We start from the raw sequence: 15,122 nt of genomic DNA on the forward strand, positions 1-15,122 counted from the left end.
TGTGATCCTCCCGCCTCGGCCTCCCAAGGTGCTGGGATTACAGGCATGAGCCACCGCACCCGGCCAGATTCATTCTTAAAAACATTTTTTTTTTAAATGAGCGTGTAGTTGAGTGCCAGGCACTGTTCTAGGTGCTGAGCAACCTGAAGAGAAGATGGCAGAAAAGGCTCTTGCCCCCTCATAGCTGAGGTTCTAGAGTGAGCTATCCACATTCACATTGATTCTGATTAAATAAAATTAAGAATTTAGTCACTTGTTCATACTGGTCACATTGTAAGTATGCAAGCAGCCCCACATGGCTCGTGACTGGCTTTGGACAGCACAGATTGAGAACATCTCCATGTCTCAGGAAGTTCTGTTGGGCACCCCTGTTTCAGAGGGAGGAGCAGCAGGCTACAAGAACCGACAGGCCAGCCTGCGCTTGGCTTCTCAGGAGAACCGAGCCATCTATTGTGGGCGGCATGCCTGTCTTCCCAGCCATCTGGGGTCCCAGCTTGTTGACGGTTTCCTTCCCATGGTGTGCACATGGTCCAATGTGACCATGAAAACTGGCTGCTGGTCATGGGGCCACAAGGGGTGTCTCATCCCATTCTTGCAAAGTCTTTACCAAAACTGCAATGAGCAGCAGAAAGTGGTCGGCTTGGAAAGAAGGATTTCCAAAGACTCTTTCTGCTTGGAGGTGATCAGGAGTATAATGCCTGCCTGGAGACTCTTTGGGGACACCAAGCACAGCAACTCTTCCCCGACACACGTGTGAACCAGCCTCCGAGAAAGCTGCCTGCGGGTGGCTGGTGGAATAGGCTGCCCAGCTTATTCTGGTTCCATGCTCCATGATCTACTGATGGAGGTGCGTGGTGGAGCATCACTTAACCAAGAAGAAAGATGTCTGTGCCCAGAATTCGTTAAAACTGGGGTTTGGGAGATGATGAGCGTGCTTTTTTTTTTTTTTCCTTAACATGCATTCCACATCACAGTGATGTGAATGCAGGTCTGTGGTCAGGAGGGGGTGTGGAAAAGGCAGTGTGAGTCTCTGACAGTGGAAACACTGAGGCGTTTAGACCAAGAGTGTGAAAGACTTTTTCTGAATTCCATGTTGTCTTCTCTGTCTTTTCATTCCTCTTTCACCTTTTTAATTCTGCTACTTTCTCTGAACACTCGGCCCTCTGAACCCCACCTGCAGGAATTAATGAGTAGATCTTTCCCTTATAACCCCCTTTCCAGTTCTCTGTGTGATTAAATGCTTTCCTGATGTGGCAAAATACATTTCAAGAAATACAGCAAGTCTTTTGGGCTGCAAAAAGACTGGTTCTCGTTACTTAGCAGTCTTTATATGTGTGCATAACCCTTGGATGTTGGAAAAGCTGTCCTCTGTTCACATGGAGAACCTGATCGCTCAGGTCTTCTAATGTAATCAGCATTTCCCTGTGGAGCTGTGTCTCTTGCCTGCCTCTGTACCTGACAGCTCTCTTCTTAATGCTTACTGTGTAACAAGGTCTTAAAGTTTATCTAGAGCCTCCAGCAAGTCAGGGAGGAGAGTGGGCATCTGTTGAACTATAAGGTGGTGAACACATGGCCAGGCGCGGTGGCTCACACCTATAATCCCAGCACTTTGGGAGGCTAAGGCAGGCAGATCACTTGAGGCCAGGAGTTTGAGACCAGCCTAGCCAACACGGCCAAAAATCAGCCGGGCCTGGTGGCTTGCACCTACTCGGGAGGTTGAGGCACGAGAATCGCTTGAACCCGGGAGGCGGAGATTGGTGGTGAGCCAAGATTGCGGCACTGCACTCCAGCCTGGGCGACAGAGGCAGAGCAAGGCTCTGTCTGGAAAAAAAAAAAAGAAGGAAAAAAAAATAGGTGGTGAACACAAAACTGAGAAAGCGGGTAAGAAAGAACTAGCATTTGTTGAACACTGACAGTCTGGCAAGCTCTGGTCTGGGCGCTTGATCTGCTTGTCTCGTTTCCCATGACAGCCCTGTATGCAGAGCAAGTAGCAGCCGCATTTTACACAGGAGGAAAGTGAGGCTCAGGGAGTTGGGATACTTGCTGAGCATTCACAGCCAGTGAGAGGTGGAGCACGGGCATGCGTCCCAGTCTGCCTGCATCAGAGCCCTTGTTGTCCAAACCTCCAGAAAGCCCTATTTGTTGCCAGGACCCAGAAAAACCTTTGTTGGAGCTAGCAGCTTTGCCTCCGAAATTTCAGATAGCCAGGGCTCAGGCTCCCTGCTCACTGGCCATGTCTTCATGGAATGATTCATGGAATGTACTTTTCCTTCCTTCCCTCCAGGTCACCATGGAGTAACAAGTATGACCCTCCCTTGGAGGATGGGGCCATGCCATCGGCTCGGCTGAGAAAGCTAGAGGTGGAAGCCAACAATGCCTTTGACCAGTATCGAGACCTGTGAGTCACTTTCTCCTGTTGTACTTTAGCTCTTGTGATTGTTGACAGGTAAATCCTAAGTGGCAGTGTTCTATCTTGAATCTGTTACCTGGCCAAGCATTCTCCCTTGAATCTGTTAACTGGCTCACCTAACTAAAATTGGGAGCCATCCATAGCAGGATCCAGGGCACTCGTTTGATGGTTGGGTTGGTTATGAGATGACTCGGTCATAGAATGCTACCATACTTCACTATGTGTTGTTCCCCTGCGTCATGATTCATCATAACAGCAGGTACCACAGTACAGCGCCTACTGTGTGTAAGAAACAATGCCAGATATTTCTACATAGCATCTCAAATCCTCACAAACATAGCTCGTTTAGTCCTCGTTTCTCAGATGAAGAAATTAAGATACAGATTAAAGTGTTTGTCCACAGCAAGGGGTAGAGGCAGGAATTAAAGTCAGGCCTGTTTATCTCCAAAGGTGCTTATGGATTTTTTGCCGTACCACATGCTCAGTTCTGACCTGGAGCTCAGGGGCCTCCACCTCCAGCTGCTCCCAGGCCAGGATGAGCGCAGTCCTTACAGGGTGGGAGCAGAGCAGCAAACATCTTCCTGAATCCTGAGTTGTTCGCAGCCTCGGCACCTGCCTTAAAAAGTGTTTTGCTAGATCTGTTGAGATTTCTTCCTGCTCCGTCTAATCCTGCCTCCCAGCACCGCAGCACCAACATGTCACCTAATTGTTCAGGTTTACAGGCAAGGACTCCAGAGGAAGTTAGCCATAATCAACAGAATCTCTTTTATTTTATTTTATTTTTTTTTTTTTTTGAGACGGAGTCTCGCTCTGTCACCCAGGCTGGAGTGCAGTGGCCAGATCTCAGCTCACTGTAAGCTCCGCCTCCCGGGTTTACGCCATTCTCCTGCCTCAGCCTCCCGAGTAGCTGGGATTACAGGCGCCGCCACCTCGCCCGGCTAGTTTTTTGTATTTTTAGTAGAGACGGGGTTTCACAGTGTTAGCCAGGATGGTCTCGATCTCCTGACCTCGTGATCCGCCCGTCTCGGCCTCCCAAAGTGCTGGGATTACAGCTTGAGCCACCGCGCCCGGCCAGAATCTCTTTTATAATTAAGTTCTATACTGAAAATATATCTAAACTGTAAAGTAGGCAATACTAATTCAAGTTGGCAGACTTTTTTCTGTAAAGAACCAGATACTAAACGTTTTAGGCTTTGCAGGCCACATAAGGTCTCTGTTGCTGCTTCTTGGTTTGTTTTCTCTTTAACCTTTAAAGTGTAAAATTCACCTCTTGAGCTTTGAGATGGGTGGGGCTTGGCCTCCAGTCTGTAGTTCGCCCACCCCTGGCCTAGGATGTAAGCAAGAAAATGGACATAAGAAAAGGAATCATCCGAACAGTGTCAAAAAGGTAGTACTGCCCTACTTAGTGTGAGGGGTTCATGTCTTCGGTTTGCAAGTATTTGGAGTGGCTGTATAGTTCCTGGCAGCTTGCTGTAACACATAAAGAATTTCTGGCAGGCACAGTGGCTCACACTTGTAATCCCAGCACTTTGGGAGGCCAAGGTGGGCACATGGCTTGCGCCCAGGAGTTTGAGACCAGCCTGGGCAACATGGTGAAACCCCATCTCTACGAAAAAAAAAAAATACAAAAATTCACTGGCTATGGTGGCGTGCAACTGTAGTCCGAGCTACTTGGTAGGCTGAAGTGCGAGGACCACATGACCCCAGGAGTTTGAGGCTGCAGCAGTAGCTGTAAGGGCACCACTGCACTTCAGCCTGGGCGACAGAGTGAGATCCTGCCTCAAAAAAATTAAAAAGTTTCTTTTAGAAGCTGATTTGCGAGGAAAAGTGATACTTCTCAATATCTGACACACAAACAGAAAACCCATAGCACTTAGTAGAATGAAATACACAAGCACAGATCTATGGAAGACAAGAATAAATGGCCTTAAACATTTCAGTGTCCTTGAAACGCATCAGTTTGTAATACAGCCTTATCTTTGGTATCTATTACGTACGAATATTTTATATATGTTATCTTTACTCCTTAACAAGAACCTCTGGGGAAGATGGTTTTGTTCCTCTTTTTACAAATGAGACCAAGGTTCCAAGAGGTTAAATGACTCACACAAGACCACAGGACATGGAGATGAAAAGCTAGGATTTGAACCCATATTTGTCTGAAATTCCCATAAATTGTTGATTTTCACAGTTAAAATAGGCTTCAGTCTTTAAAGGTTATTATATCTAGAACTGTGTCCTATTATAGAATAGTTCCTTCCCCAGTGATACTGAAAAGCTGACTCATTGCTCTGTGGTAGTTTACTTGTAATTGTTTTTTACTGTCTTCTATCTGCCCATTTGGTAAGAAGCCAATCCAGCTATTAAACAAGAATGCTAGGTAGAATCAGTTTGATATTAAAGTGATAATACTGGTAATAAAATAACGATGGTAAGAACAGTTACCAGTGGCCATGCCAGTGGGCCTCCAGGTGTTCTCTCATTCGGTCTTCACAAGAACCCATGAGAGAGGGCTATCCCCCTCTTACAAACGAGTTGACAGATCAGAAAGGTGATATAACTTACCCAGGTTCACGGAGCTAGTAAGTGATGGAACTGGGATATCAAACCATCCTTATCCAGCTCCAGAGTCCAACATCAATTTATTTACTCAGCAGATGTTTGAGTGCCTCCCATGAGCCTGGTGCTCGCTGCGTACCAGGGATGCACCTCGTACGTGGTAGATGAGGCTTCTGCCCTCACCACACTCCATTGTGGAAAAACAAACAGGGGACAAGTGAACAAGTCAGTGCTGCTGGTAATAACAGGGAGCAGCTGACTTGTTATGTAGAGCGGCCCATGAAGCTTCTTGAGGAGATACTTGACCAAGGTCTGACATCAAGGAAGCCAGCCAGGCAAGGGGACTGGTCATGGCAGGGTCTCTGAGGCAGGGGCAAACTCACCTGTCTAAGGCCCTGAGACTGGTGCCCCTTGATGTGCACACACAGCTGTCAACCAGCAAGTGCACACCCTCAGCCTCTTTTAAATTGCAAGTTGATTTGAAAGAGATTTGGGCAAAATTGGCCCCCTTTATAGCTTTGTAAACTTCTCAGGAGCCATCTCAGGATACTCCAGGAATACAGCCTGCCCTCTCAGTCAAGTTTGAAGGTGGAAGTGGAACATTCCCCCTTGAAAGTGTTTGCTAGATTTTCCCCCAGCTTAGGGAGCTAACCTGTCATGCATGCCGTCCCCTAAGCCTGAGGAAGTTGCCTGGCCTCACCCCTTCTGTTCTATGAGGAGGCTGTACTCTGGCTTTTTGCTGGGCTACATGTTGAGATATGGGGGAGGGGGATTCTGATTTTTTATGAGACGTAAGCGTTCATGTTGTTACTCCCTTAATAAAGTGATTCAGATGTGTTGCCTTACTTTGCCATTTAGGGCCAGCCTTGGGGAAGAGCCCAGTTTCATCTTGAACTTCTGCTTCCCTTGTTCACCCTTCCCATCTCATCGTTCACATATGTAACAATACATGGTTTTGTGCTTCTGCAGGGGCTTGGTTGGCCTGTTATCATGAGAATTTCCCTATTATCATTAAAACTCTTCAGAATAATCACTGAATCCTTACAGTGACTGTAGTGCCAGTGGGAGTTACTCCATTTGGCAGCTGATGAAGCTGAGGGTCAGAGAAGTACTCAAGCTGGTTAACGCAGCTAGAAAACCACAGGAGCCAGGAGCCATAGCTGAGGCCTCACTCTTCATGCTGGCTCTGGTGAAGCCTTTCCCTTCCCTGGGAAATGTATATTTGTAAGGTGGCTTTTGATTTCTGTGTGCCTTTGACTTGCCTACACACTCCTCTCTGAAGGTAAATTGACTCGGTGGAGTTGAAAGAGGGGTGACAAGACAGCATCCTGCCCCCAATTGGGGGTTGAACTGGATAACCCAGACCCCGAGGGTCTGTGACAGTGTGTAGTGGGATCCAGGCCGGTGCCGTTCTGTTCCCAGCACCTCAGGAGGAAGGAGGAGAGGGGAGCACAAGGGCTCAGTGGCCCCACAGGAGAGGCAGGAGGCCCTTCCTTCCCTTGCATGTGCAGGGGCAGTGGAGCCAGGTTTTTCTTGGGTGACAGGGATCGCAGACCACCAAAGGGACAGCAGTTGGAGCTGTCATCCGGGACACCAGAGGCATGAATTTTGAGTCACCCAGTGCCATTTCTTCGTGTGCTGAGGAGCTCTCTCTCCTGGGACCATATGCGAGGAACGTTTTCCTGGCTGAACCACATGTGACGAACAAACCCATTTATAGTCTAAAAATTAAGAGAACAAGTCTCTTTTTTTTCTTTTTAAAAAACATCTTGGTGTACATTGCTCATCTCCAGAAGTTACCATTCCCAGAGCGCCCCGCAAGGCTGTTGGTGGCCATGTGAGTGACCACAGCAGGCCCTGGAATGCAAGCTCTTTTCCCCATGGCTTTGGAGCAGAGGGGAGTCAGCTGGGTGGCCTTGTCTCCTGATGGGCATTGGCCAGGGTCACACTCGGTTTTCTCGGGACCAGTTGTTCCATGGGGTGGAGAGGCAGTAGGCCATCGCTTTCTCTTCATCTTTCGTCCAGCCCTTCCCCGTACAAATGCTTTCTCGCAGAAAGACTTGTTTGTTGTCCCCTGAGCGAGGCCACAGCTCTCCCACCTGTCTTCTGTTCAGGTTGGCAGATGGGTTCAGGCAAGGGTCACTCTGAGAGGAGACCTCTACCCAATGCTCCCGTCTGCAGGCTTGGTCACCCTGAACTGCTGCCTGAGGGACCAGGAAAGTGGCCGGTGTCCCTGGCCTGGTGAGAGATGGCCGGAGCTTCAGCCAGACCCACCCTGCGAGGAGAAAAGGGGAGTGGCTGGAGAAGCCACCTCTTAAGAGCAGGTTGGGCTCGCCCTTGTGCCCAGGAGGACTGCATAGGTGCAGCTGCCACTTTCAGGCCACACACTTCAAGCCTGCGCCCCTGGTGGTTGGGGGTTGGAAGAGCAGACTGTGTTGACAGGGTCTTTAATTCATAACGATTCCAGGTGCTTCTGAATTGTCGGATCCTGATGAATCACAGTTAGGACTATGTTTGACTTGAGCTCCAGCCTCATGACCACCAACCCCATCGAATGACTGAGAGCTGCCAGGCTCCTGCCATGTTGGAGCTCAGAATCCTCCTGTGGGGACACCATGCTGCAGCCAGCTTCCAGGGAGCCACTTATTTTATGGACTCAAAAGTCTCTTTATGCTGGGAAGGTCACACTGGACTTTGCTCACACAGAGATTTGACCCAAAAAAAAGGAATAAAGAGGCCTCGAATACCCTCTTCTCCCCCTGTTCCTGCCCCTGCTGTATCCTGCTGGCTCATGCCAGAAGACTGGACTTGCCGTCTGTGGGTGTGTTTGTTGTCGGCTGACGTAGCACCCACAGGCACTGGCCGTGTGTGCCACAGTCTGGAACGAGGTCCTTGTCCCCCACCCATTCGCCCATTAGCTTTGTCCTTACTCCTTGAGGCCCTGCTTAAAAAGATGAATGGTGCTTTGGGAGGCCGAGGCAGGAGGATTGCTTAAGGCCAGGAGTTCGAGACCAGCCTGGGCGACATAGCAAGACCCTGTACCTCCAAAGAATAAAATATAAACATTAGTCAGGCATAGAGGCACACACACACACAGGCCTAGCTACTCAGCTGAGGTGGGAGGATCACTTGAGCCCAGGAGTTCAAGGCTACAGTGAGCTATAGTCATGCCATCGTACACCAGCTTGGGTGACAGAGTGAGTCCTTGTCTCTGGGGGAAAAAAAAAACACACAACTAAAAAATTAAAAATATGTGAAAGGAGACATTGGTGAAGAGACAGGCTTGAGGGTCCAGAGACCTAGAGCATGATCCAGGCGGCCCATGGGCCACACCAGCCTTCCCAGAGAGCAGAACTTACCATCTCCCCAGAGGCTCCCTCTGCCACCGGAGAGAAAAATCTTCTTCACTGGATCCTGAGGGAAAGACGTGGATTCTGTCTTCAGGCTCTGAGCTTTGATCCCTGGCTCTGTAAAGGCTCTGACTTTGCAGGGAGTTGGATTTAATCATCAGCACATGGAATCAATGTCAGAATGATGGAGCTGGGCCAGGGGACGGGTTGACCAGCAGGCCTTTCTGGCTTGTAACTCCTTGGAGATGTGGCAGCCCCTCTCCCCTGTGGATTGAAAGGGCCAGCAGTTGGGAGCATGACTCCTTAAGGTGGGCAAAGGCAAGTAAGGGTGCAGGGGGCTGAGCTGTGTGTCCTCATGGCTTCCTCTGAAGTCCGCTAGCTCCTGGCTTGCCCTGCCCCTGCTGGGCCCCTGCGGCACTCTCACTTCCACGTCCCTTCCATACTGATGATTCCTTTCTCTGCGACATCCTCAGGGGCAGAAGGGATCATAGTAGCACTTTCCCAAGGAGAGTAACCGTCAAGCCCCTGTGGATAGCACTGCCCAAACAGCCTTGTTTTTTAGGTTAAAAGAGCCAATTTGTGCAAATGCTTAGGAGATGACAAGCACATTTTGCTGGAGTGCCGGGGCCAGGTAAGGGTGTTATCTGCTCTCAAGTCACCTTCATTTTCATCACTTTCCCTCCCCAACCAGCCCACCCACCAGGTCCCCAACATCTAGGCTATTCTCTCTACCAAGCCCCGAGATGGTTTTCTGCCTATAATTGATGGGCCTGGCTCATCCAGGGGATGTCACGAGAACTCAGTGCTGAGGCAGAGGGAAAGGCAATGGAGCGGGCCAGCTCCTGGGCAGCTGACTTGGAGGATCATTTGACGTTCTATCTCGGCAGAGCCGACTCTACTTTCTTAGGTCCAAGCCTAGTCTAGCTCATCAGTCACAAAACCTCATCTTTGACCTAAGTGATCTTGCTTGGGAGAGACTTAGAAGTGGAGACTTTGCTGTAGGTCAGGCACCGGCAGCTCTCAGAGTAATATCTTACTGGTGTGAGCGACCAGTGGGCTGCCATGAACCCAAAGATTAACACTTTGATTTTTCAGGTTCCTGGAGAAGACAGGAAACCTTCCCTGCTCGAGCTTTCGCAGCAAGTCTGGCCCTGGCCTGTGTCAGCCCCGAGTTCTGCCTGGGACCAGATGTTCTGACCAAAGGACTGGCACTGCCTTCTTCTAAAGATGATTACTCCCATCTGTGCCAGACGTCTCGCCCCATGCTCTGAAGTCCTTGGCTCTTGGCTTGGAGCAGATAATACCTTCAAACATGCGGTTGTAATTTATTGGCCTTATAAGTTAATTTTAGTGGGTGTGCAATTGATTGAAATCAAAGCCTAATGAAGGCCAGAGTCTGGGGGGTGGAGGAGCAGGGTGGGAGGGAATTTTGTGTTTTTCCTTGCTTCAGTTCCGAGATAATCTTCAAAAGCTTTAATTAGCTTTTCCAATCAGCCCTCCTTGTCTGGAAGAAGTTTATAGAGTGAAACAAGGTTGGCGTCCCTGTGGCAGTCCCAGGGCCCTAGGGCCTCTCCAGGAGTGGAGGAGCCAGGAGCTTGGTGGATGGGCACTCCTAGGCTTTCCAGCACCTGTACCCTCTCTGGGCCATTTCAGAACTGCAGTTGTTCCTGCTCCTTCCCGCCATTTGATGTTTGAGGAACATTGGCCCAGGAAGGGCGGGACGTCCATGTTCACATGTGAGAAATGTTTACACCTGATTTCCGGGATCCTTGAAACTACAGGTTCCCAGCCCCAGGCCCCTCAGCGCACCCCTTCCTCGAGAGGCGAGCATGGAGGAACTGCAGGCGATAGGGGGAGGTTTTCCAGGGAAATAGTGCAGAAGTGTGAGCAGGCAGCTGTAAGTGCTGGGAGGCTTTCCAGGCAGAAGGCACCGCCACCTCCCGCCAAAAGCCTCTGACCCTCACCAAGGTGTCTGAGGCCCGGCCACAGAATGGAGAGGACCTTGGCTTTAAAGAGCTTTGGACTGGATTCTCTATTTGTCTATTCTTGCTGACCGACTGTGCGCGAGTGAGTTAACCTCTCTGAGCCTCCGTTTCCTTACCCATCCTGCTGTGTCACTCAGTGACACACTGTGCGTCAGGCCCCTACTGCACTCAGGCCTTGCCTCCACCCAGCACCTTCCAGGCTGCTGGGTGACAGGGCTCTTTGAATTGTGCAGCAGGTATCTGTATGTGCGTCTTACATTCTGTGCATTTATGATCACGGATATGGGGCTGTTTGGGTGGCGGACCTGGTGGGGTAGCAGGCTTCGTGATCATTCGAGAAAGCTGTGGTTTCAGGATGGAGCTCTTCCACCACTTCCCACAGCAAGGCCTCCAGGAAATCTCTGTCTCAAAAATGGAATTGATGATTGCTGCTCAGTCTACATCATCAGGATGCAGTGAGGCTGAACAGAGATGCTAGTAGTGCCCGTCTGCAGTGACTGGAGAGAGAGTCCTTGGGATCGGTCACCAGGTCCTTGCCGAGAGCCTGCCAGCGACAATGCCATGCGCCCAGAGTCAGTGGCAGATGCATAAGGCCCAGTCCCTCCCTCACCGGGACCCATGTTTCAACACAGGAACGAGTGAACACATGAACACAATACTTGCACCATTTGATAAATGCTGCAAAGGAACAAGAGCTGGATCCTGCAGTGGGGAAGAGCGAAGGGTGTGGATGTTAGGGAAGGCTCTGAGGAAGGAACTGTGGGTTAGTTACAGGGGGTTTGCACTTGAGTAGAGAGAGCTAACAGAGCGGGCCTGAGACTGATGTCTCTTGGAGGCCTGCTTGCCAGCTTGGCCTGCGGCTGGCATCTGGGAACTTGGGTTTCGGGAGGGGTGTCACCACTCCGTGGTAAGAGTGGCTTCCGACGCCTGAACTGTGTGCAAACAGTATGGCCTTCCTTCTCCTTTCCTTGTGCGCATCTGAAATTTTACCAAGTGCTAGGTAGAGGGTGCTTAGCAGTACTGCCCTGGGCATTGAGTTCCTGGCGTGCTTCCCCAGTAGACGGCACTTCACACATGCAGTCAGACCCATCCCTGGGGGAGTACATCACGTCCGGTGTGACTTCACGGAGCAGGGCATTGAAAGCTGGTGCCTGGTTTCTCAGGACCCCGGCCCCTGCGCCTTCTCCCTGGGCCTCCTTTGCCCTATTCCCTTTCACTGCAGTAACCCTTGGCCCCGAGGGCAAGTTTGTACCGCATTCCGTGAGTTCTTGCAGCGAATTATGGAGCCTCAGGTGGTCTGGGGATCCCGGGCACAGCCCTGTACTGTGTGGGGGAGGACAAGGACAGTGCCCTGAGCAGTGAGAACCGCCTGGGCCACGCCCTGAAGTGATTCCGAGTGGTCGTGGGCAGCGAGTGGAGGCCGGAACAGGACAGGGCAGTGGGGAGAGGCGCACAGGCCTGTGGGGCGCCACCTCTGGGTGTCATTCTGGGAGACTTGGGAATTGTCTGAAAGGTTCGAAGGGTAGGACAGCTCTGATGTGCATCCTAAGAAGTTCCTCAGAAGTAGTGTGGAGGCTGGATTGGAGAGGCCGGTCATGGGAAGGACCTGACAGCTCAGCTAGAGTGGAGGGCTGCTTCCCTTGGTCTGGCTGAGTGAGCTCTGCAGTTCTAGGTACCCCGGGGCTTTTTCCACCGCTGGAAACGGCCAGGCCTGCGGAGTCAGAGTCCCACTGGGAGGTGGGCAGAATAAGGGGAGTAATGGAGAATGCTTAGGAATGTCCTGGAGCTGCTGGGACGGTTTGGTTGGGGACATCCCCCTTCACTCCCTGCCCCTTCAGTGAGGTCTGTGTTCTCATTTCCTTGTCCAGAGGTAGGACCTTTCCCCACATGTAAAGCCCTCCGGAGGGATCCTGTGATGGGCACCGCTTGCCACTCCTCTTGCACTCGGGACAGCAGGGTGGAGCCAGGCCGTCGCTGGCTTCTGGCATGTCCACAGTGTGATTAGCATTTGGGTTTGAACATGTTTGTGTCTTCAGCCATGTGCGCACAGGCCTCTGAGAACCCGCCCTGCCTGCTGTGGGACACTGGCTTGCCACTGCCTGGGGCTTGTGAGAAAGTGCCAGAAGCACTTAATGGGGAAACCCAAGCCCACCTCGGTTGTTTTCGCAGAGCAGGGAGAAAGGTCTGGAGAAACCTCACAGCTCTGGGGGAGTAGAGCTGAGCCTGCTTCCTGCTCTCACAGTGCGTTTCAGCTCTTTCGTGACCACTGCTCCTGGCCGGGGGGCGGTCTGCTACGGTTAGCAAGCCCCTAAAGAGTGGGTCTAGACAGGCTTGCATGTTGCCCCCTGTCCTGGGGGTCCCTTTCATCTGGCATCCTAAGGCTGCAGGCCAGTGTCTGGTTGCTTGGCATGCGCGGTCTGATTTTCATCTGCTGAAAGAAAGTTAAATGGAAAACAGGAGTGTGCAGAAAACAAGTTTGCTTATAAACATGATCCCCACGTCAGCATCAGGGACTCTGATGCCTCCGGAATTCTTGGGTTCCTGTGACCAGATAGCACACAGTCAAGCTTTGGTTTGGGCCGTTGCACATGCTGGAGTGAAACCCCGCGGCTGAAAGCAGGGACCAGTTCCCTCCCTTGGTCAAGCCTTGCCGTCCTGCCAGAGACCCTGCACTCCCCTTGCTAAGATGTTTCCTAGGCTTCTGTGATGGAAAGCTGCTTTGTGCTAGTATCAAGAATAGGTGGGGTGGGGCGCAGTGGCTCACACCTGTAATCTCAGTGTCTGGGGGCTGAGGTGGGAGGATCACTTGAGCCCAGAAGGTGGAGGCTGCAGTGAACTATGATCCCACCACCATACTCCTGCCTGGGTGACAGAGTGAGACCCCACATCTAATTTAAAAAAAAAAAAAAGGCATTCTTGCAGTGACCGAGCCAGCAGCCCCAGCTGCCTCACTGAGGTAGAGAGCCCTCCAAAATCCCCAGTACGGGGTGCTTAGGGTGTGTCCCAGATTCCTGGTCACCCAGTGGGCTCCCTTTTTAACCCTGACTGTCTCCACTTTTTTTTTTTTGTAAGAAAAACAAAAAATGGAGATGGGGGGTCTCACTGTGTTGCCCAGGCTGGTCTCAAACTCTTAGCCTCAAGTGATCCTCCCATCTTGGCCTCCCAAAGTGCTGGAGTTACAGGCGTGAGCCACCGCATTTGGTCTTTCTCCACTTTGGGCAGCTTTGTGTTCAGTGATGTGGCTTCATACGTGCATCTAACCTACAGGCCGACCCTGTTCTGTCGGTCTGCACTCCATCCCACCACAGCTGGCATGTCTCAGGATGGCCAAGCAGACTGGCATGGGGCAGAATACAGGCACTGGGGCCAGCCAAGCGTGACATCTCCTCCCAGATCCCTGCTTCTCAGCCTGTGACTTGGGCACATTCCTTATCTCTCTGGGTTACAGTTTTCTTAACTGTAAAAAAAAGATATGCAAAGCCCCCGACACAGAATTTCTCAACAATGGCAACTTTGGATGAGAGTGATGACTTGGAAGCCCAGAAAGCCCTGACTGTTGATGGCTCATGAGGTAGCTCCATGGGGCCAGCGGTGTTTTTACAAGTAGTCCAGAGAGCAGAAGACGGTCGCAGTGGTGCAGAGTGTGGACAGTTTGGTCAGATCCCAAAACCAGATCCCAGAGCCAGATAGCCGGCCCCAGCGGTGGCACCACTGTTTCCAGAAAGGCCTTCATTATTTCTCTTTAAGTAAAAAAATAAAAGTCTCGTAAAAGAGAGGCTCTGAAGCCCGGCAGCCGCAGTCCAGATGTGCCTTCTGAGTGCAACTGGCATTAAAGTCGCACATGCCTAAGCTGATTGGTATGTTGACTCGGGGGATTGTTGCACCTGTGTGTACTGGAAGACATTTCCGCTGAATACCTGTCTCGTGTCGACGGGCAGCCTCTGGGCCGTGTTCCTTAAACCGTGGTGAAAACAGCTGGTCTCAACACACAAACAAGGGTGGTCGAGTTTCAGCATCAGCTCTGGACACGGCCCGCTCAAAGCCAAGTGTGGATCTTTCTCCATTTTGTGTGGGGCCTGGGCCTGTGGGTATGGAACCGCTCCTAGTAAGCGGTTCTGTAAGGCCACTTTAGTTTACTAGACCGCTCTTAGTAAGGCACTTTGTGTTTCCAAGGGACGTTTCCAGGGCAGCTCAGAACACGTCGAGGTTGCCTTCTCCCCTCTGCTCAGAAAGTAAGAGCCTGATGAAAACCAACAGCCACCAGTTGTTGAGTGCTTGCTCTGCCAGGTGCCATGGCAAGTGCTTGCCCGTTTGGTTTTTTTCTTGTGATCTTCCTTGTATCTCCTCATGCTTGTTTGCCAGATGCATCTTGAGTGCAGGCTGGTACAACAGCATAAGAAAGAGAAGCCACATTCTGCAGCCCCTCGTGTGCCGTCTGCAGCTCTCTGGACTTTGCAACATTGTGCCCACTGGGCAGCACCCACGGCTATCCATTGGACAGAGGATGTACTCGGCTTCTTTTCGAAGTTGGCTAGAGGGCAGCCAGCAGAGCAAAAAGGAATGTTGGTCTACACCATGAGGAAGGGGGCCAGGTTTTAGATGCCTCTCTGAGCAGAATGGACAGTTTTCTCTTTTTCCTGGGGTGGAGTCAAATTGTTCCCACCTGTGAATACCAGGTGCCTGTTTTGTTGTAAGGATGTTAAGGATGATCAGAAAAACAAACTACTGCTGATAGCAGTTTGTTCCTAGGAGGGAACAAAAAGGCATTGTTTTGGGGCCAGAACCTCAGCTGCCGGGGAATGGTTCTGCCTCTGGGTT

General features: G+C 51.0%; 1 protein-coding gene across 6 annotated transcripts in view; it reads left to right on the forward strand.

The window, feature by feature from the left end:
• Nucleotides 1–15,122, forward strand: part of CAPZB (capping actin protein of muscle Z-line subunit beta) — a 151,597-nt gene that overhangs the window by 107,647 nt on the left and 28,828 nt on the right. For 4 of the 6 annotated variants that reach the window (XM_033228069.1, XM_033228070.1, XM_033228067.1 and 1 more), the window contains exon 4: nt 2,285–2,398. In XM_033228069.1, the coding sequence (XP_033083960.1) occupies nt 2,285–2,398 (114 nt within the window). Of the gene's footprint in view, nt 1–2,284; nt 2,403–5,550; nt 5,565–15,122 lie in introns of those variants that run through there. The other 2 variants (XM_033228072.1, XM_033228071.1) reach the window with 1 other exon arrangement.

This window comes from Trachypithecus francoisi, unplaced genomic scaffold (assembly GCF_009764315.1).
Source record: "Trachypithecus francoisi isolate TF-2019V2 unplaced genomic scaffold, Tfra_2.0 Lachesis_group12, whole genome shotgun sequence".
Lineage (NCBI taxonomy): Eukaryota > Metazoa > Chordata > Mammalia > Primates > Cercopithecidae > Trachypithecus > Trachypithecus francoisi.